General features: G+C 42.2%; 3 protein-coding genes across 7 annotated transcripts; 1 reads left to right on the plus strand and 2 right to left on the minus strand.

Annotated features, from left to right (window-relative positions):
- Positions 1–41: 41 nt before the first annotated feature.
- Positions 42–4,195, plus strand: ppp1r11 (protein phosphatase 1, regulatory (inhibitor) subunit 11). The gene is made up of 3 exons (XM_034126273.1): positions 42–344; positions 2,132–2,240; positions 3,415–4,195. Exons 1-3 carry the CDS (start codon positions 267–269, stop codon positions 3,600–3,602), a joined length of 375 nt encoding a protein of 124 aa, XP_033982164.1. The 5' UTR covers positions 42–266; the 3' UTR covers positions 3,603–4,195.
- Positions 4,196–4,349: 154 nt separating this feature from the next.
- On the minus strand, positions 4,350–8,100 carry LOC117479242 (outer dense fiber protein 2-like). Of its 5 annotated transcripts, none has more exons than XM_034126271.1 (2): positions 7,916–8,100; positions 4,350–7,555 (listed from the first exon to the last, which is right to left on the minus strand). In XM_034126271.1, the coding sequence occupies exons 1-2, from the start codon at positions 8,092–8,094 to the stop codon at positions 6,412–6,414; spliced, it is 1,323 nt and encodes a 440-aa protein (XP_033982162.1). In that variant the 5' UTR covers positions 8,095–8,100; the 3' UTR covers positions 4,350–6,411. The 5 variants fall into 5 exon arrangements, with proteins under 5 accessions (XP_033982162.1, XP_033982161.1, XP_033982160.1 ...); XM_034126270.1 differs by having other exon boundaries at positions 4,350–7,474; positions 7,598–8,100; XM_034126269.1 differs by having other exon boundaries at positions 4,350–6,595; positions 6,668–8,100.
- Positions 8,101–9,076: 976 nt separating this feature from the next.
- cunh6orf47 (chromosome unknown C6orf47 homolog) lies at positions 9,077–18,765 on the minus strand. Its single transcript, XM_034126272.1, has 3 exons — positions 18,499–18,765; positions 16,388–17,712; positions 9,077–12,250 (listed from the first exon to the last, which is right to left on the minus strand). Exon 2 carries the CDS (start codon positions 17,280–17,282, stop codon positions 16,395–16,397), a length of 888 nt encoding a protein of 295 aa, XP_033982163.1. The 5' UTR covers positions 17,283–17,712; positions 18,499–18,765; the 3' UTR covers positions 9,077–12,250; positions 16,388–16,394.
- Positions 18,766–22,066: the final 3,301 nt, after the last annotated feature.

The following is a 22,066-nucleotide window of genomic DNA, read 5'->3' on the forward strand; positions in this document are numbered from 1 at the left end:
ACCTGAAAACATTCAACTTCCGGTTAGAGTCTGACTACACCTCCTGCAGCTGAGCTTGACTGTTGTTAGCAACATCTCAGCGTACTGTTGAACGCCTCATAATCTTCTGGTCAACAAGCTTAATTCACTTTTGGATTTTAAACACCACGGTGTGCTATTGTAGCCGTTAACGTTACGATACAGACGCTGTCTATCACTGACGGTCCACTTTGGTTCCTGGTATTTTATAGCTAGCTAACGGTAGCGTTAGCAGAGCAGCTCCAGGGATGGCGGAGGTTCCCGGGACTTCGAGTGAGACGATAACTGAGACTGTTCAGACGAGCACGCCGCCGCCGCCCCAGCAGGTACCGGGAACTCTGCTAGCTAACAGTGGCTATCAGCTAGCTCTGTTTGAAGCTATACCAGGCCCTCTCCTTCTCTGTGTCATGCCTGCTTGTCTGCCTGATGAAGCTACCGGGCCTAATGTGGTCATTACCCTATCTCCTGTAAAATGACAGCATGTTTAGGGTGTGACAGGACAGTGAGCGGGAATCCTGGTATGTGCAGGTTGTTGTCATGTCTGCATTAACAGTGGCGGCTCTCTGGAGCTTGTTCAGGATGGACTCTGAACCCAGTCACACCTCGGACTGGTCTCAGGTCTGACGGTACAGACAGAAACACACTAACAGCAGCAATATCACGAATATATCATATCACATTCAGACCTGAGACATGCATCTGGTGTACTATATTAGTATAAAGTGTAAAAAAGTATGTGCACATATGAACAGTCATGCAGATGCCTGTTGTTACTGGATGGTCTTTGGTCCTTAGTTCCAATGACTGGAGATGTTATAGCCTCATCTTATAATTCTGTTTAAGATAAGAAGAAGATGACATACAGGACAAGTGTTAAGTTCAAAGTTAAAATTGTACTCTGTTGTTACACATTTGACAGTCGAAAGGCACACGTGCAAACAGGACTTAGCACAATTGGTAAATTATTTTGGTCATGGTTTATTTGAATTACTTTATACACTACTAGGTAGCTTAACCTATAATAAGGAGTACAGTATATACAGTACAAAAATTAAAAGGCCACTCCAAATTCTTCTTAAATCTCAATCTCTACATGTATGGCCTCCATTCCATCCCAGTGTCTGTTGAATTCAGAGAAATGCTGTCAGTAGTTAGTAGAATAAAATAAAAATAAACATTAATTGTACTCAAATACATACCTATAAATAGTACAACCAGAGAAACTGATAATGCTGCAGTGGTCTTTTTCCAGAGCTGTATGTTGAAATCATGACTGTGCTTCGGCCTGGGTCTTTTTGTCCAGATTGGTCTATGGTCCTTAGTGCCAGTGAGTGGAGATTGTATTGCCTCAGCTTCTAATTATATTTTAGATAAGAAAAAGGTGACACACATGGGAGAAATGTTCAGTTCACTTTTTACTCTATTGATACACATTTGACAGTCCTATACAGATAAGGCCCGTAAAACGCACATGCACAAAGGGGTCAGAGCGAAGGGGCCGCCCTGGATCAGTTGGGGGTTTGGTGTCAGGGCATAGGGTTTCTCCAACTTTGGTCCAACAGTTGTTTTTAGCTCTTTCCAGTTCCAACTGGTCGACACCCCCTTCTCAAACCCAGGTCCATAAGTAATGGTTTTCTAAGTTTTGCATTGAAAAAAAAGCCCTGACACCTTACCCAGACAGGAGCTTTGGGATGGACTGGAAGACAGGTGGACCTTAGAATCACATGACTTGGAATGTTCAGTTGTTCTAAAACTGTATTTGATTTGCCTCACATCTTTTCAATCACTCAGAGGTCCACCAGCAGATGCTGATCATCTTAATGTAATATGATCCCTGGTACCACACACACAACAACACAAACTGTAACTATACTGTTGTGCAATGACACTGTTCATGTGCAATATACATTATATTCATCTTTTAGACGTGAATATTGTCACTGCTAGCTGCTACTTCCTTACTTAAGTCTGTAACAACACTGCTGTGTAGTAACACTGATTATATTTCACTTTTTTAGTTCGGAGCTAGTTGGCAGTTAGGAACCAGTTGTTTTTCCACTGTCATGACATCACTGTTTACGCCGCTATAAGCAGACCTGTCCTTTGTTTACAGGAGGGACGCAGCCTGACAATCAAGCTGAGGAAGAGGAAGACGGAGAAGAAGGTGGAGTGGTCCAGTGACACCGTCGACAACGAGCACCTAGGAAGAAGGTCCTCCAAATGTGAGTCCTGATCAGCACAGACTGAGATGTAGATAATTGTGTGTTTTAATAACAGCAACTGCTAACAAGTGTCTAAATTAGACCACTAAATGTCATCACACCCAACATTAGCCGCCTTTAGCTGTTGGTAATGTTAGCTTTTTACTTCTGGTGATTGCATTTGTTCGTAAAAAATCATAAAGGGGGGTTAATATGTAGGGATTATCCTGCTGAACAAAATGTGTAAGTATTATAAACGTATGGAAAAATCCCATTAAAGTTACAGTAAACTCTTAAACACTTCCTTAGAACCTGTATAGTACAGTTTACCTGCCAAATGATGATCCTGATTACTTTCATCTTGAAAATAACAATATATGCATAAAGGAGCTACAAAATGTAGCCAGGGACAACTGACAAACATATTAGAGTTAAACATGATTAAATGGTGTTGTGTGGTGGATTAGGATTATGTGAAAATATGTCATTATCTCCTCACTTTTTCCTCAGATTGCAATTCATATCAGAACTCAAACATGTTTCCCTCCTCCACACACATACTGCATACACAGGTGGTTAAGTGTTTAAACCTCCTGGCTGCTGCTGCTCTGCTGGATTCATCAAAGTGCGAGAAGCTATTTTTACCCCACGCTCATTTAGTTTCTATTGTGATGGGAAGTGTTTGAACATGAAAAAAAACTGTGTGTGTGTGTGGTGTGTGTGTGTGTGTGTGTGTGTGTGTGTGTGTGTGTGTGTGTGTGTGTGTGTGTGTGTGTGTGTGGTGTGTGTGTGGTGTGTGTGTGTGGTGTGTGTGGTGTGTGTGTGTGTGTGGTGTGTGTGTGTGTGTGTGTGTGTGTGTGTGGTGTGTGTGTGTGATGTGTGTGTGTGTGTGTGGTGTGTGTGTGTGTGTGTGTGTGTGTGTGTGTGTGTGATTGTGTGTGTGTGTGATGTGTGGTGTGTGTGGTGTGTGTCGTGTGTGTGTGTGTTGTGTAGTGTGCATTGTGTGTGTGTTGTGTGTGATGTGATATGTGTGTGTGTTGTCGTGTGTGTGTGGTGTGTGTGTGTGCTGTGATGTGTTGGGTGTGGTGTGTGTGTTTCTTTTGGGGGGGGTGTGTGGGTGTTGTGTTGCTGTGTGTGGTGTGTTGTGTGTGTGTTGTGTGTGTTGTGTGTGTGTGTGATGTGTGTGTGTGGCAGAGCTGCTGTGATCTACGAGAACAGCCTCGACAGTTCGGAGAGTCGTCCTCCGAGAGCGAGGGAGAGGACGATGATGAAGGCTGCGGCAGCGCTCACTGCATCCTGGGCCACGGCAGGAGAGATAATGGACAGACGGGGGGTGGGGGGGCCACGGCGCCCCCAAACTCTGGGGGGTCACACAGCCACTAGTGTGGGGGTCTCGCCACGACAATGACACGTACAAACTGCACTCTTTTTGTTTTTGTTTTAGTCCATCACTGAGCTGCAGAGGAGGCAGCACAGACACAGGGATTACTGAGTCAGCATAATTACATAACCTGCTCTCAAAAAAGATGCATGCAGTCAACTGACATGCATCACATGGAATAAGTCAAAGTGTTAAGGAGTCATGCTGTGATGGCGCTAGATTTGAAAAGGCCAGTCTTTCTGCATGTGTTCCTTTACTGCAGATCACTCAGTATCTCACTGCTGAGCATTTTCCAAAGCATGTAGTTCCATTGATATCCATTTACTTAACTCTGCTGCCAATAAACTCTGAGGTGTGTGATCCATCATAGGAACACCATGCTGGCTCTGTCTCTGTCACAGTGCAGCGCTGCAACTGCCCTTTGTTTTCTTCATTTGCTGAATATCTTCTTCATTATTTGAGCAGTAATATTTGTATATAACTGTGGGAAGAAAGGGAAGAATGTCTCTCACTCTCCTCGACTCAAGGTGACGAACATTATTCAAATATGCAGCTTGTATGATAAATAAAACACACTTCTTCCTTACACACTGCAGAGGGACTGGAAATATGGAAATATTTGCTGATTTATTTTCTCTACTGATAAATTCATTAAGAAATCTACGTAAGAGCATCATGGCCACATCCTAACATAAGAAAAGGTTTGGGCCAAACGGTTTGTTTTTATTGAGTTTTTTTCTCAGAATTCAGAGATAAAAGTCATAATTCAAATGTGTTTTTAACTTTGGCCACATCAGAGAAAAGTCTAAATTCTGAGATTAAATTTAGAAATCTGAGAAAAAAACTCGTTTGAGAATTTTTTAACAATTCCACATTTTTTAACTTTTAGTCACATCCCAAAACCGCTTCTCATGTGGCTCTTATCCTCCTCCGTAGGAATCAGTTCAGCTCCATTGACCATTTTTGTTTCTTAATTTATTTATTTATCATTTAGTAAGAATGTAGGGTAACGTTTTAGACATTTTCTTTATTAAATGGCTTGTTTATTCCAGAAACATTTAACAACAACATATTTGCTTCACAATTTGATATGTAATCACCGCCCAATGTTAACTTCCAGTGATAAAGAAAACAAGCCTTCACAGAAGTGATGTGTGTTCTGCACAGAGCTTTGGAAAATGGTCGGCAGTTCTGTAAACAATATTTCATTGCCAAAGTAAACTGAATTATGTAAAAAAGAAAAACCCTATTGACATATTGTGTATGGTGTGAAGTGATGTGGATGATTGAAATGCTCCTGTACAGCTGATATTGTGCTGACTCAGCTTTAAGCATGGCAGCCACTGTAACCCTTTAACATCATTTGCACTCCGGTGCAACACAATGCCAACGCTTGTCACAAAGTTTCATACTGCCTATTAAAGAATTCTCTGTAATTCTTTGGAAGATGTTCCTCAGCAGGAAGTGTTTGTAATTTGTGGTGAAGAAGCTGAAACGTATAAAAGATGATGATGCAGAGGTTAGAAACAGAAGCTCTGGCCCCAGCTGCAGGGGGACTTCCTGTCTGAGCGGGGTCTTTCCACAGCACAGCACATTTATTCACATGTTGGTTTCATTCTATTATGCAGTCACTAACAGCATATCTCACTTTATTTTGAGCTGAGTCACTGTTTGCTGTTTGTGATTGGAAGATGTCATTGTGCCGATTGTTAAAAGAACACATTGCACAAGACTGTAATGACATATTACTCCGTTGGCTTTAGCACCATCACTGTTACCTCTTCATGATCACTTCAATGATTTAACAACACTGGGGCTTTCACTTCTTCCAACCCGATTGGTTAGAAGAAGCTTTACAGTAATGACTAAATCAAAAAATATAAGATATAAAACAAGTTAAAATAATTCCAACAGATTGCATCAAGGTCAAACAGGAGATTTCATTAGAGACAATCCTTAAGAGGTTTTCAAGTGCCTTCAGCACCTCTTCATTATTAAAAGCATTAATAGTTTAATTTCACAGTTAGAATTTCAGACTGGCCAATCAGCATTTAGTTAGTATATTGATGTTTTATGAAACCTTTTAAAAACTACAGATATCATCACTATGAACCTTGACATGGAGCATAGTTCTAAAGTGAGATTATGGAGCTGAGGTACAAAACACAATAGAAAATATCCATATCATAGTCAAACCCTGATATCGTCTTATATTGTATTGTAAAAAAGTAAAAGATTGTCTTTAGTTGAAAGGCTGCGTGACAGTAAAGTGTTGTTTTATTGGTTATCACTTAGTCTATATTTCCTCTTGACTGATGATTACTCATCAGAAATCTCATCCTGCTAATAAAATGAGCACCGGTCTGAACAACATCGCTGCCAAATGAAAACATAAAGAATATAGTGACTTATCACCCAGTCCTATTAGTTAGCTGTTATAATGAAATCTCTGATTGAACAATACATCCTTGGCCTGTGTTGGGAGATGACTTTATCTAACATCATGTAAACCTGGATCACTCAAACTACACATCAAGGACTTCCAGTTGTGTCAAATGTAAACTAAAATCACATGTGGTTGCTTTTGCAGAGCTCGAATCATCCGTTTTTTGTAATGACTGATTCAATGAGACCTCACCGAGTGATTGTATTTTTTACATTTATACATTTTTCTCTGGTTTTCATTTGCTTGATTGATTTTGAGATAAATCCACTGGACAATCTTAGAAACTATGACATGTTGGCGTTTGAAAAATTGTTGTTTTTAGAGCTTAGACAAACTCAACCGTCCTGAGTTGTGAATAACATCGTTCATTTGTATGGACAAATGAGTTCCTTTTCAAAGCAGCCATAAGTCCCCTTTAGATCCAGCCGCTCCATGGTCACTCTGAGCTCCATGGTCACTCTGAGCTCCGTGGTCACTCTGAGCTGCTCCATGGTCACTCTGAGCTCCGTGGTCACTCTGAGCTCCGTGGTCACTCTGAGCTGCTCCATGGTCACTCTGAGCTCCGTGGTCACTCTGAGCTCCATGGTCACTCTGAGCTCCGTGGTCACTCTGAGCTCCGTGGTCACTCTGAGCTCCGTGGTCACTCTGAGCTGCTCCATGGTCACTCTGAGCTCCATGGTCACTCTGAGCTGCTCCATGGTCACTCTGAGCTCCATGGTCGCTCTGAGCTCCATGGTCACTCTGAGCTGCTCCATGGTCACTCTGAGCTCCATGGTCACTCTGAGCTCCATGGTCACTCTGAGCTGCTCCATGGTCGCTCTGAGCTCCATGGTCGCTCTGAGCTGCTCCATGGTCACTCTGAGCTCCATGGTCGCTCTGAGCTGCTCCATGGTCACTCTGAGCTCCATGGTCACTCTGAGCTCCATGGTCGCTCTGAGCTGCTCCATGGTCGCTCTGAGCTGCTCCATGGTCGCTCTGAGCTGCTCCATGGTCACTCTGAGCTGCTCCATGGTCACTCTGAGCTCCATGGTCACTCTGAGCTCCATGGTCGCTCTGAGCTGCTCCATGGTCACTCTGAGCTGCTCCATGGTCACTCTGAGCTGCTCCATGGTCGCTCTGAGCTGCTCCATGGTCACTCTGAGCTCCATGGTCACTCTGAGCTCCATGGTCGCTCTGAGCTGCTCCATGGTCGCTCTGAGCTGCTCCATGGTCGCTCTGAGTTCCATGGTCGCTCTGAGCTGCTCCATGGTCACTCTGAGCTGCTCCATGGTCGCTCTGAGCTCCATGGTCGCTCTGAGCTGCTCCATGGTCGCTCTGAGCTGCTCCATGGTCGCTCTGAGCTGCTCCATGGTCGCTCTGAGCTCCATGGTCGCTCTGAGCTGCTCCATGGTCGCTCTGAGCTGCTCCATGGTCACTCTGAGCTCCATGGTCGCTCTGAGCTGCTCCATGGTCGCTCTGAGCTGCTCCATGGTCGCTCTGAGCTGCTCCATGGTCACTCTGAGCTCCATGGTCGCTCTGAGCTGCTCCATGGTCACTCTGAGCTGCTCCATGGTCACTCTGAGCTGCTCCATGGTCGCTCTGAGCTGCTCCATGGTCACTCTGAGCTGCTCCATGGTCACTCTGAGCTCCATGGTCACTCTGAGCTCCATGGTCGCTCTGAGCTGCTCCATGGTCGCTCTGAGCTGCTCCATGGTCGCTCTGAGCTCCATGGTCGCTCTGAGCTGCTCCATGGTCACTCTGAGCTGCTCCATGGTCGCTCTGAGCTCCATGGTCGCTCTGAGCTGCTCCATGGTCGCTCTGAGCTGCTCCATGGTCGCTCTGAGCTCCATGGTCGCTCTGAGCTGCTCCATGGTCGCTCTGAGCTCCATGGTCACTCTGAGCTCCATGGTCGCTCTGAGCTGCTCCATGGTCACTCTGAGCTCCATGGTCGCTCTGAGCTGCTCCATGGTCGCTCTGAGCTGCTCCATGGTCGCTCTGAGCTGCTCCATGGTCACTCTGAGCTCCATGGTCGCTCTGAGCTGCTCCATGGTCGCTCTGAGCTGCTCCATGGTCACTCTGAGCTCCATGATCACTCTGAGCTGCTCCATGGTCGCTCTGCAGGACTCGTGTTCCATGATGTTTTATTATAATGTCAGACAGGTGACGGTGCTGGCTCTGTACTCATGTCTTAGCTATGACCAAAACTCACCTGATGCAGGCTCCATCATCTTCATCGTGGTCCTGGTTCAGATATGTGACAGTATGAGTTCCACCCTGCCGCCTCTCCTCTATCTTAACACATTGTTACATATGTACATTGTTCTTGTAATGGTAATGCACCTTCTGTATATACTATGATCATAATGAGAGCAGATTTAATGTGAAATAAAGTCTTAATCTGTCATTCAGCTGGCTCACATGTGTGGTATATACAGGGTTGGGAGGGTTACCTGTAAAAAACTGTCATCAGTAACCTAATCTGACTATCAGAATATAAAAGTAATGTAACCTGATTACTTTCCATTCTGTTGGATTACCTCAATATCAAACACAATGCATATAAAAAAATCAATAAAATGTTTTTACTTAAGTGCATTATGTAAAACAACAGATCAACGTGACCTTAGAAAAGAAGAAACCAAGATATTTAGGATCAGAATGATTTTATTTGTAGGAAAAGCTGCCTTTCATAAAGCAGATTCAGGCAGTAGTCTATACACCAACACTGAGCAGAAATACAATCCGATCCTTTTACAACAAACACTATTATGTTCTTTTTAGTTTGACTAACTCTGTAATCCTGCCAGTAATCCTCATTTTTTTTTTGACGTCGTCATGACCGCAGCAAATCTGGATCAGCTCCGTTGTGTTGTACCCCCGTTTTTAGAGATGTGGGTAAGAGAGGGTTTTATTTTCGGACACTTTGTGAGTCTCCTTACACACCGGGGACACATATTTATGTATAGAAGATATCAAAAAGTGCCTTTTGTATAATAGGTGACCTTTAAAGTGTGTAAAATACGAGTGTAGGAAATAAATACAATCAGACAGTTTAATAAAGAGAATATTTATTGAGCCTCAGTGTAGCGTAGTACAGTTAGTTCACTTTTCAGTTCAATGACAGCACAGATATGCAGTGGTCCAGCAGTCAGTGTGTCCACTGCTCTTATCAAAATAGCTTTCCTCACCATATGACTGCAATATGTGATGAATTAAAGGCAACACAGATGTACACATTGTGTCATCTTGGGATTTACATGTACATGAGCTCAAATTTCCTTTAGCAAAATACAATTTTGAAATCCTATTGTTTTGTTTGTAAAATACTGAAAAGGCATTAGGGCCACATGTGAAATTATTTTTGAGATCCGAGCAAATAAAAAAAATGCCAGAATTCTGTGATGAATCCTATTAGATGAATTCTTCTTAAATGAAAATAAAAAGGGTCCTAATGATCTTCTGAGTACTCTCCTTGGCACAACACTACCATCATTACAATCAGAAGGAAGTGAAATGCATGGTTTTATTTCATTTTTGCAGATAATGTGCAAACTTAACTGTCAACAGGCTTTTGGAACGCCTATTTTTAGTTTCTTAGTGAAAGACATTTTATATGAATTAATTAATTAATTAACAATATAATTCTATTGAATAAAGGGCGGCAACTATTATTCTCATTATTGATTTCTCCACCTCTAGTTTCTGAAAAAGTCTCAAACAATATCAAAATATTTGCAAATATATATTCTGTTGACCGATTGTTTCAGCTCTTTATAAAAGGGTCAGGATTCTAATTTAATTTCAACCTCTAGGTTGCACATTGCCTTTCCAAAACTAAAAGGGGAGCATGTAATGTTCACTGTGATGTCTTTGTGGCGGTGTTATGCTTAGGGATACACTGGAAATCACTTTGTATTGTTGGTAGTGGTTCTGCTTTGTAATACAAATTACATTTTTACACTTGTATTGTATATAAGTGTACACAAACGCTTCCATCTGACAGGCTGTGATACAAACGGTGCTTTCTGGATAACAAACGATACACACATGCTGTGAGAGAGAATGTGTAATACAAGTCACATATGTTTAAATACAACAGAGTGTAGGAAAAACATGCTATTGTGCACTTTCACTGTTGTACCTTTAACTCTAAAGCATGACATCAATTAAAGTCCAGAAATCACATACTGGTAGGAATGTTAAGTTTGAAACAAACATCATGGCACAGATAAGAACCAAAGCAACAAACCATCATGACACATGCATGTGTGCTGCTGGTGTTATGTGTCACATTTCTGATTCATGGAAGGAGCAAGGAGCATATTGAGTCTTTTCTCAACGTTAAGTACATCATGCACTGTACATGGTCAAGTCTTCAACAAATGTCTCTTCTCTTCCACAGGGCATCAGCTCTTATGAACATATATCAAGTACAAAACACATTTATAAAGTCTACTTTCCAGCACTGTGAACCCGTTGTTGAGTACCCCAACGTTTGATGTTAGAAATGTATAGTAGAACAATATAGTAGCAGATCAGGATGCTAACTGGCATATGTCGGGTAATTTGCACAATTAGCATAAGTAGAATTCATTAGCATTAAATAGCATATGCAAACAATATCTATAAAATAGCTTGGCTGGTTTCTGCATTTTTTTCTGTGTGTTTTTTAAGGTATATTGAATATGTTGAATCAATTTCTGAAATGTTATGGATAACAAATGGAAGTTTTGAGTCCCCTAAAACTTTAAAGTCGACCCAAAATGAATTAAGATCAGCCCACCGGGAGTACAAGTATGGCCACTTTCTGGTTAAAACTGCCATTATGGAACCTGGAAATGTCAGGAATGGATTCAACATCCTCAATAACCCCCAAAACCCCTCCAAAATTGGCCAACTTGGCAAACCCAATTTAACTATTGTCTGCATAGGCTATAATGCTAATGAATGCAAATTATGCTAACTGTGCAAATTGCCCAACATATGCAGATTAGCTTCCGGCAGTTTCTATGTGCTGGGGATCCCTACTATACAATTCTAACATAAAACTTTTGGTTACTCTTTCCGGGTTCACAACAGCACTCTGCGCTGCAAACAGACGAATAGGTAGAAAGAAGGACTCACAGCTGAGTGTTCCTCTATGGCTCTAAAGACTCCATCGCATTCCATTCATTTAGTCTTCGGTGTGAAAATATATATATATATTTTATTTTTAAGAGACAACATTTGTCATGGCTTGGATACGGTGTAGTTACTGCTTCCTCAGAACGTCTCCATATTTGGATGTTAGCCTTCTGTTGAATAAACCCCGCCCCAAAAACAGGGATGTGATGTCACAGGTCTGATTGGTTGGTTCATAAATAGATACTAAGCAGCTTAATCACAGACTGTTAAATAAGCAATATTGCGGTTTGTAGTCCGGTAGTAGGATTTCTGTACAAACAATCAAATCAATCTCATACCTGCTTTCAACTTTGTGCCGTGTTTTCTAGTGGTAAAGTTAGTTGGAGCCAGCTGGAGATGGGACAGAAACTCATGCTTATTTTCTGTGCTTCAAGCTTCAGTTGAATTCAATTAAAGATGGGATGATTTTTAGCAGGTAGTGTTTGAAGTGCACTTAGACTGGATAGACCTTTATGATTCCAAATTCACTCAATATGGATAACTGTTCATGTTCTTCTCTTAGAAGCTGAAGATTTTGATATCTGTAGTACTAAAAACCTTCAGAATTCTGTTCCTTGATTCACATTTCTTTCCTTCTCTCTGAGGCATTCCGGCTGTGTTGGTTTTGTCGATTTCCTTTCAAAATTCACCAAAGGCAATAACCTGGTCCCAAACTCTCTCAGGGTGAATCAGAAAACAACGTAGTCCCCTAAGTCAGGAAATGAAATGTTAGCTAAATAAATTGCAACACTTCCTCAATATGCTTTCTCTTCTTGACCCTACATGCTGCTTCAACATTCATGGCGTTGTAGTAGTGGTTACTCAACCTTGTAATGTCCATATTGTGGTGACAGCATTAAGATCAAGTGAGGACAGACATCCATAGACACAGTTCATTAGTGTTAAACATAAAGTGATATGAGCAGAACTGGTAGGAGTGTAATGAAGGTGCAATACAGTTATTAAGCCGGGCAGCAGTGTGTGTGTGTGTGTGTGTGTGTGTGTGTGTGTGTGTGGTCCAGCTGGAGGTCCTCATCAGCTGACACACAGCAGCTCCTCATCCTGTGGAGGAAACACAGCTCTCTGAATAACAGCTCACAAGTGTTTACAGAGATCGGCATAGAATTGAAGAGAAAACGACAAACCCTGCACTATGATCAAATCAACATAAGTCAAATATGAACTCATCACTCTGATAAGCAGACTGTACCAATAGATTTTACCCCAACAATTACTTAAAGAGGACATATTATTCTCATGTTCAGGTGTATATCAGTATGTAGTGTCTCTACTTTAAAGAGTCCTCTCCTGCTGATGTTCAGGTGTATATCAGTATGTAGTGTCTCTACTTTAAAGAGTCCTCTCCTGCTGATGTTCAGGTGTATATCAGTATGTAGTGTCTCTACTTTAAAGAGTCCTCTCCTGCTGATGTTCAGGTGTATATCAGTATGTAGTGTCTCTACTTTAAAGAGTCCTCTCCTGCTGATGTTCAGGTGTATATCAGTATGTAGTGTCTCTACTTTAAAGAGTCCTCTCCTGCTGATGTTCAGGTGTATATCAGTATGTAGTGTCTCTACTTTAAAGAGTCCTCTCCTGCTGATGTTCAGGTGTATATCAGTATGTAGTGTCTCTACTTTAAAGAGTCCTCTCCTGCTGATGTTCAGGTGTATATCAGTATGTAGTGTCTCTACTTTAAAGAGTCCTCTCCTGCTGATGTTCAGGTGTATATCAGTATGTAGTGTCTCTACTTTAAAGAGTCCTCTCCTGCTGATGTTCAGGTGTATATCAGTATGTAGTGTCTCTACTTTAAAGAGTCCTCTCCTGCTGATGTTCAGGTGTATATCAGTATGTAGTGTCTCTACTTTAAAGAGTCCTCTCCTGCTGATGTTCAGGTGTATATCAGTATGTAGTGTCTCTACTTTAAAGAGTCCTCTCCTGCTGATGTTCAGGTGTATATCAGTATGTAGTGTCTCTACTTTAAAGAGTCCTCTCCTGCTGATGTTCAGGTGTATATCAGTATGTAGTGTCTCTACTTTAAAGAGTCCTCTCCTGCTGATGTTCAGGTGTATATCAGTATGTAGTGTCTCTACTTTAAAGAGTCCTCTCCTGCTGATGTTCAGGTGTATATCAGTATGTAGTGTCTCTACTTTAAAGAGTCCTCTCCTGCTGATGTTCAGGTGTATATCAGTATGTAGTGTCTCTACTTTAAAGAGTCCTCTCCTGCTGATGTTCAGGTGTATATCAGTATGTAGTGTCTCTACTTTAAAGAGTCCTCTCCTGCTGATGTTCAGGTGTATATCAGTATGTAGTGTCTCTACTTTAAAGAGTCCTCTCCTGCTGATGTTCAGCTGTATATCAGTATGTAGTGTCTCTACTTTAAAGAGTCCTCTCCTGCTGATGTTCAGGTGTATATCAGTATGTAGTGTCTCTACTTTAAAGAGTCCTCTCCTGCTGATGTTCAGGTGTATATCAGTATGTAGTGTCTCTACTTTAAAGAGTCCTCTCCTGCTGATGTTCAGGTGTATATCAGTATGTAGTGTCTCTACTTTAAAGAGTCCTCTCCTGCTGATGTTCAGGTGTATATCAGTATGTAGTGTCTCTACTTTAAAGAGTCCTCTCCTGCTGATGTTCAGGTGTATATCAGTATGTAGTGTCTCTACTTTAAAGAGTCCTCTCCTGCTGATGTTCAGGTGTATATCAGTATGTAGTGTCTCTACTTTAAAGAGTCCTCTCCTGCTGATGTTCAGGTGTATATCAGTATGTAGTGTCTCTACTTTAAAGAGTCCTCTCCTGCTGATGTTCAGCTGTATATCAGTATGTAGTATCTCTACTCTGACATGTCTCCATGCTTTAATGTTCAAAAAGCTCTTTATTTTTCTCATCCTGCCTGTGCTGCAGCACCTCTTTTCACCCTCTGTCTGAAACCAGAGCCCAGTCTGCTCTGATTGGTTAGCTGGCTGGCTCTGTTGTGATTGGTCAACCACTTAGAGATGTTTTTTTATCGTGTGTCTGTATCTGTAAAGTTACCGGTTAATGCTATAACCCCTGACTGATACTGGATTTTTAAGGCCAAACACTGATTTTGGTATGTAAGAGTTTAAAGAAATATGATCATTAGAATATCCCTGGCAGTTAGAAAAGAATAGAACAAATAAATGTTGTTCTTTTGTTTTAATATGGAAGAGGATGAGGGCCAGAAAAAAAGGCCAAATTTTGACTTCAATCTCAGAATTCGGAGAAAAAAAAGTGTAGCTGTATTAACACTTACTTCGTTAAATATTAAATTAATTTATATTTTCAATTAAGTGAAGTAGAGGCAAAAAATTGAAGGAAACTAAAGTACAAGTACCTAAATATTGCACTCTAATAAACCATTATGAGTATATTATAATCGTTCCAAAATCCATTTTCATTAAGATCCCGTATAGAGGAAATACTCTCACAAAAAAAAGTACAGGGATTTCATAAAAACGTACAACAAAAAAATATTGATTTATGTATTTCGGTCACTATGGATCCAGAAACGTTCACTATGGCCGTCTGTGATCAGCATCAACCCGCCTGTACGAATAAAGGTGTTCTGATTCTATGAAGCCTGGAGGGGTGAGGTCCGCCCACACTGGAGTGAGAGCCTCCAGACCTGGGGCCTCATTTATAAAGGGATATACGCTCAAAAAATGGCGTACGCCAGTTTCTACGCAATGTTTGTGATTTATAAAATACTAACTTGACTGGAAAATGTGCTGTCCTCCACGCAAACTCTAACCCATGCGTACGCACTAAGCACACACACGGGAGAGACGAGAAACTGCGACACCGTTGGCAGAAGGAAGAATGGAGAGAAATATGTGGAAATAATACCATAAATAAAATGTTACCTCATTTATCATATATGAAGAATTCATTTTCAAACATTGATTAAAGCCAATCTTAAAATGATTAAACAAAAGCCTGTTTGAGACTCCTCAGTGCACACAAAAACATAACTTGGAGAAATAAATAAATACGGATATGTTATTTAAAACCACCTCGAATATGTTGTGTTAATGTTATGAAATGTTTTCTCATAAATGATGCGGTAAGCAGGAGGACAGAATTACGTCTAAACTGACGCCGTTTTGCATTTCTATAGGTTGTAGATACGAGCATGGTTTTATATACTATCACGTTTAATCGTGTTTTATGCCGTTTGCCAAGACTTGATAAGTCGCTCGTAAAACACAGGAGGTATGGAAACTAAGAACACCATATGTGGTAAATTGTACAGCTAATATAACACAACACATTAGTTGTATTTCCTTTAACTGGTGGATTATGGATATATAGTTGCTGATCGACAGCTGGAACACAAACCACCAAATACAACAAAATTATTCAGATCCAGTCGTCATGACTCCACTCCGGAGGGATTCCCCCATCATTTCTTACAGTTTCTCATCAAGGGGGTGTCTCCTGTCCCCGGGACAAACACACTGCCTGAGGAAGGTTATGTGTATTTTTTTTGTCATTAACTTTTTTCGGACCACTTATTTATTTATTTTGGTGACGATCCGACCTCCATGCTGCTACTCTGGTTCAAACTGCATCCACCAAACAATATGATTTATCTCGACCTCCCCAAAATAACCAAAATCTGACTCGGTGTGAGATGTCTTTTTTAGCTGTTCTGTCGTCATTTCCTGCGATCTTCTTCATGGAGTCAGTCAAAATGAATGAATGGATGGATGGGCGTTTCTTTGACTATTTATAAGCAAATATGGGCGTTACGTGAAGCCCGCAAAAGCTGCGCCGCATTTCGAGTCGATTGTGATTTATAAAAGGGAAACAGGCGGAGGATGTGCCGTACGCACTTCCCTCGCCGGTACGCAATGTTTTGTGAATCGGAAAATGTCGGAAAATGTCTGTACCTATTTTTTTGCTTTGTACTACGTAAGCAACCTTCCCACGTGAATCCTACGCAAGGCGTTATAAATGAGGCCCCAAGCCTCACTAAAGAAGGATGATTTGGAGTCAATGTAGACTTGGAAACTGACCTGAGCTAAACTACCTGCAGTGACAATGCTACAGCTTCAGCGGTTGATGGTTATTAAGAGGTTCATCATTTGGGTATTTGTGGAATGTCACGCAAAGCATCAGAGAAAAGGAAACACTTGTGATGTGGTGAAGTGTAACATAGACATGAGGAATGGTGGGCCTTACCTCAAATTTAACTTGTCTTCACTTTGTCTTTTACAGACACAAGCTTTTCTTCACATTCCAAACTGTCTTTCTTTTCCTCTGTCTCCTTGTCCTCCTCCTCAACTTCTTCTTTTTCTTCCTCCCCGCCGAGTATCACGCTCTGTCGCACGCTGACGGAGATCACCAGCGCCTGGATGATGCCGTAGATCAGGGCGAACTGAGGGAGGTACTCCTGGATCAGCCAGAGTAGCCCAGCCATTCCCACCGAAGACACGAAAAACATGGCCATGCCGTGCAGCCACAGCCTCAGAGCCCCCTGCACCCCGAACACCTCCAGGATCAGCTTGGCGGGGGGGGACACCGTCCACAGGAAGCCCACCACAAACAGATCGAACAGGTGGCGCAGGAAGTTGAAGCAGATGTCGTAGTGCTCTGGGAGGATGTCCACCTTCCAGCTGTTAGCAAAGAGTCGAAAAGGAGATGAGGAAGGGGGTATGGGAGAGGGAGGAGGCGTCCCGTAGTCGGAGAAGTCCCCCTCCCCGTCACCGTCACTCGTACCTCCATCCCGTTTCCTCTGTCTCAGTCCGCTTGGCTCGCTTTTTTCTGGCCATGAAATGTAAGAAGTTGGGAGATACTTATTCCACCATCTAGACTCTGGATTGGTCACCTGTTGCCTGGCGCTGAGGACTTCGACTTCTCTTGGCTGAAGCTTCTCCTGCGCCTCCCAGAACTCCTCCGCCGGACTGCTTTTCTCACTCCTCCACCCTCCCCAGATCCAGGAGGTCCAGCCCCTCTGGCCCTGTTTGCTGACTCCTTGCTCCTGGCCCCCTCTCACCTCTGTGTTATTCTCTGACGCAGCACTCTTGCCCCCCCAGGAGCGCACCCACCCCCACGCTCTGCTCACCACAGCTGTCATGCTTTCTCACAGAGCTTGTTGGAGTTGAATTAAGATGCAGAGACTCTCAGCTAATCTGACTCCCTTATTGGGAAAGCATGCATGAACTGCCAGTGCTGAAGTTGTAATACTTGTTCAAATATGTCCTCAGGCCACAGACACACCTGTGGGTGTGCTGGAGCAGTGCAGCTGAATACCACGGGTGACCCCTCCTGCCATTTAGAAGTCAGGCTTCTCCTCTACATGTCTTTGGTTCAACCTGGCAACATTTGGAGCTGCCAAGGTTGCGTTCAGGAGCATTACCTTCAAATGTGCTTAATGAGCAAGTTAGCACCGGCTAGTACACGTGAGTAGGTTGAGATGAGAGTTTAGGTTCAGCTCCAGAATGTTAACAATGTTGCTAGACAAACTTCTCAGAGACTCCAAAAACACATTGAGTCTCTCCTTAGATCTGCAAAAAACAAAAAGACATACAGTTGGTTTAAGCATGCAGAGGGGGAAGAAGTTCTCAGATCATGTAATTAATTAAAAGTACTAAAGTGTAGGAATACTCTGTTAAAGGTAGAAGTCCTACACTGCAAATGCTACTTAAGTAAAAGTACAAAAGTATTATCATCAAAATATAGTTAAAGTAGCGTCAGTAAAAGTAGTCATTGTGCAGATTGGTCCATTTCAGAATAATATATATGATATGTTTCATCTGATCATGAAAGTGTTCTCAAAGCTGGTAAAGGTGCAGCTAGTTTGAATGACTTTGTATACTGCAGGGTAGCTTGTGGATTTACTCCAGGTGGAACTAAAGTCTGATTTAACACTTGATTATATTTCACATAATTCATCCAGATCTGTAAAGTAACTAAAGGTATCGAATACATGTAGTGGAATAAAAGTACACTATTCATTTAATTTGTAGTGGTAAAGTACAAAGTAGCAAACAAGTAAAATACTCAAGTAAAGTACATGTCGCTCAGAATTGTACTTAAGTACAGTACATGGGTAAATGTACTTGGGTAAGTGTACTAGTTACAACTACTTCCAATTCCACATCAATGCGCTTTAGCTAATGTTACACTGTGTCTTAGTTTAGTCTTAGCTAACCTGCAGGGTTTACTAGAACAATAACACTGGTTAGCAGCGTATGACAGCTAGTTTAACGCTTACTAACTCTTTTCAGTAAACCATTTTAGTGTTTTTTATCGTTTAACGTTAGCCAGCATGACAACAGATACTCGCTTACCTTCAGTGACGTTAGCCTGAGTTTGTGTCAGACCGTCAGCTAGCCTCCCTGCTAGCATCAGAAGTCGAACCACCGAGCGAGCTCCTGACCGCTGGACACCGAGCCGTCAACAAACCGACGTGTTCCGGTTGGCGGTTACATACAGTCCGGACAGAGCTACCGGGCGACACGTACACAGCAACGGGAGTCTGGAGTACTGACAGCGGGACGGAGACACTCGGGTGTTTCTCAATGTCGAGTAAAGCTGCTCCAGAGCCACTATTTCAAGCATACTACGTCATCGATTGCCGCCGACAGGGCCGGACCTGACCAATTTGCTGCCCTAGGCAAGATTTTAGCTGGCGCCCCCCCCCCACCCCCTTGTGGCATGACCACCAAAACAGAAACATATGGACACAAGATGTGTGTTGTTGGTGTGTGTGACGTCTATCACTCCATGATGTCCCTCAGGTTACATGTTGCTTCATGTTGGGCAGCAGCATTTGCATTGTCCTCTCCTAGGAGTATTTTTAATTTTAAGATAATTTAACTATTTGCAACCAGGTATTACAGAGTTACATTTGTCATAAATGATCCTCCTATCATTATGTGTTTTGCATTATAGTTCGAAGTGACCTTATATTGCCATTTTATTTGGATTATAACAGATGTTAATTTCTTTAATTTTCCAGGATAAGGGCACAGTAAAGACCTGCACACAAGTTGCTATATGTACTGCTTTGTCATGCACTTAGAACGATAAAAGTAATACCTGATGAAATATAGAGGAATCTGAATCCAAAACATGGATTTAACAAACATCCTAGTTATTCACCCTTTAAGCTTAAGGTAATGATAAAGATTTGGTTGCACTTTTATGCATGAGAGATGAAAAATCCATGTACCTTTGTCAGGGGTCTTTAGTTGACTTTGAGAAAAGTTCTGTCGCCCCAACATGTGGGCGACTGAGGCTGAGAAGGAGTGCGGGCATCTTTCAACCAGAAGGCTATTGGTTCGATCCCAGCCAATGCAGCCAAGGGCACGGTACTTAACCTTGAGTTGCTCACGGCATGGCCAACAGTAGGCACGTTCACACCAAGTACTTTGCCGTATTTAGTGCCGGCACTTATTACCCCAGGGCATTTAGTACAGATCGCGTTCACACCGGAGTACTTTTCCCTGAGGGAAGATTACGCAAATGAGCCGCTGACGTCACTTCGTCTTCTTCTGCTTTGGGTTTACTGGCAGGCCACAAACAACTTCACGGCGTATACTGCCACCCGGAGTCCCCGGAGTTGGGGACTGGCTTCAGTAGAAGCTGCTGGGACTCCCAGCAGCTTCTACTGAAGCCTTCCGAGTAAAACACCAGAACGCCAACACCTCCTCATCTCCACCGCTCCCATGTTTTATTTTGTGTTGCCATAAGTTAGTCTCTCTGTGTTTGTGCACTGGGCGAATGCTAATGCTAATAATGCTAATGCCAGGATAATAAAATGGCGGCTCTACAAAACATTTCAGAGTTGTACGGGGCGTGGTTTGCAATTCGCCCAGCCAATCAGAACTGGGGCACTTTTTTCCCCCAGGAAAGTATCTCTCAGCAGGCACTAAAAATGGGGATAAAAGTTCCGGAGATGAAGTGCTCTTTTTGGTGTGAACGCGACATAAGGGGTACTAACGGAACTAAACGCGAAAAGTACGGTGAAAAGTACTCCGGTGTGAACGCGGTTATTGTGTGAATGTTTAGCTTCCTTGAGCGGCACGGCTGTGTGAAAGGGTGAATGATGACATGTAGAGCGCTTTGTGGGGTCGTAAAGACTGGGTAAAGCACTGTATAAGTATACACTGTATAGTCCATTTAGCATGTGGCAGGGGAGAAAGTATCTAGACTTATGGCTGTAAGCTATAGGGTGCAGTGTCAAACTCTGAACTGCACACATGCTATCAGGTTACACTGAAGCTTGCCATGTGAAAAGAGGCTAACTTTACATTATAGCATGTAAAAACTCCACACTGACCACAGTATGAGGTCTAAAACCACCAGACCCAGGGACAGTTTCATTCCACAGGCCATAAGACTGTTAAACACCTGAACATCCATCTGTTTGCAACTTACAAATTAATATATCATATTCCAATTACTGTACTCTCCTTGCACCATTTATATTCAATTCAAAGGAGCCTGTGACCTAATCTTTTCATTGACATATCTACACTGTAGCTATGTACAAATGACAATAAAAGCCTTGAATCTGAACAGCTCAGATACTCCACACACTCAAATTGAGCAAAGCATAGCACATGACAAACAAAACAGATTTCCACTTGTTGCAGTTCATAATGTTGTAATAACAGGAAAAAGGCAGTGTCCATTCTGTCAAACATTTATTTGAAAATTCTTCAAATACAAATTCATGTCAATGTAGTGAACAGTTTAGATCAGGGGTCTCCAACCTTTTTTAGGATGAGAGCTACTTTCAAAAAATAAAACAAGTCGTGAGCTACTTTTAGTCCTCTTTTTTTGCAGTGTATATATTTTGCACATTTTAACATGATATGCTTACCTTTAACCTTTGTGTGCTGTTTGGGTCTGTGGGACCCTTTTCAGTGTTTACTAAAATAAATTGTATTCAATTTAATTATTTTAACTGCTTTATTTTGGGGGTGGACCTCACATCCTCTTGGGGGGTCCGGGGGCATGCACCCCCGGGAAGATTTTTTTTTAAATGTTGAAGTGAAATGCATCAATCTGGAGCACTTTGAGCACAAGATGAATTTATGGAAACAGCTCTCAACGCTCAGATGAAAGGGAGCTGTATACTTTTCAATAATCCAAACATCTTTAGAATATGATCACAACCAATAACAAATCATTTAAACTGGTTTATTCATGTTACCTAGTTAGCATTCTTTCTTTTTGCATATTTTACTAATCACTCCCCTTTTAAATACAATATATTTCTCTCTCTCTCTCTCACTAAAAAATATTTGTAAAGTGCAGGGACACAAACGGGATTTCGAAAAGTGAGGGGGACTGGACTCTCCAGTGGAAATTACGCCATGTGTGTGTGCGTCAAGTGCAATAAATATGCAAGTTGCAACACACACACAGTAAAACTCTGCCCCTCATGTGCTGTATAGGCTGGCACGACTAGGCTGTTCAATGGGGCTGATGTGTTGTGTAGATTCTGCCAGAAGGAAAGGTTAAACTCCTTATGAAGCGGTGAGGTGCCGCTCCACATTAGAGATGGGTGAGTCCTGATTCATCCGGATCATTAACCCGGATCCTAGTAATGACGAGTCTCCCCTCTCCATTAACCCGAGTCCTTTGAGTCCTGGTGATGTACAAATTAAAACTATAAATTGCGTCACTCGCTACTCTCCTTATAACATGTAAAATCACATTACAACGTACCCTAGTCCATCTGCCTAGCCTTTAGCAAGTAGCATAGCTGGCAGAAGTTCCATACCTTATCATAGGGGATGCAGATCAGTGAAACTTCCTGCAGATCCAAAGATCCAGACTCATCATGCACGAGTCAACAGCAGACTCAGATTTGCAAATCCTGACTGACTGAATCAAGGGAACTTC

This window comes from Trematomus bernacchii, unplaced genomic scaffold (genome assembly GCF_902827165.1).
Source record: "Trematomus bernacchii unplaced genomic scaffold, fTreBer1.1, whole genome shotgun sequence".
Taxonomy (NCBI): domain Eukaryota; kingdom Metazoa; phylum Chordata; class Actinopteri; order Perciformes; family Nototheniidae; genus Trematomus; species Trematomus bernacchii.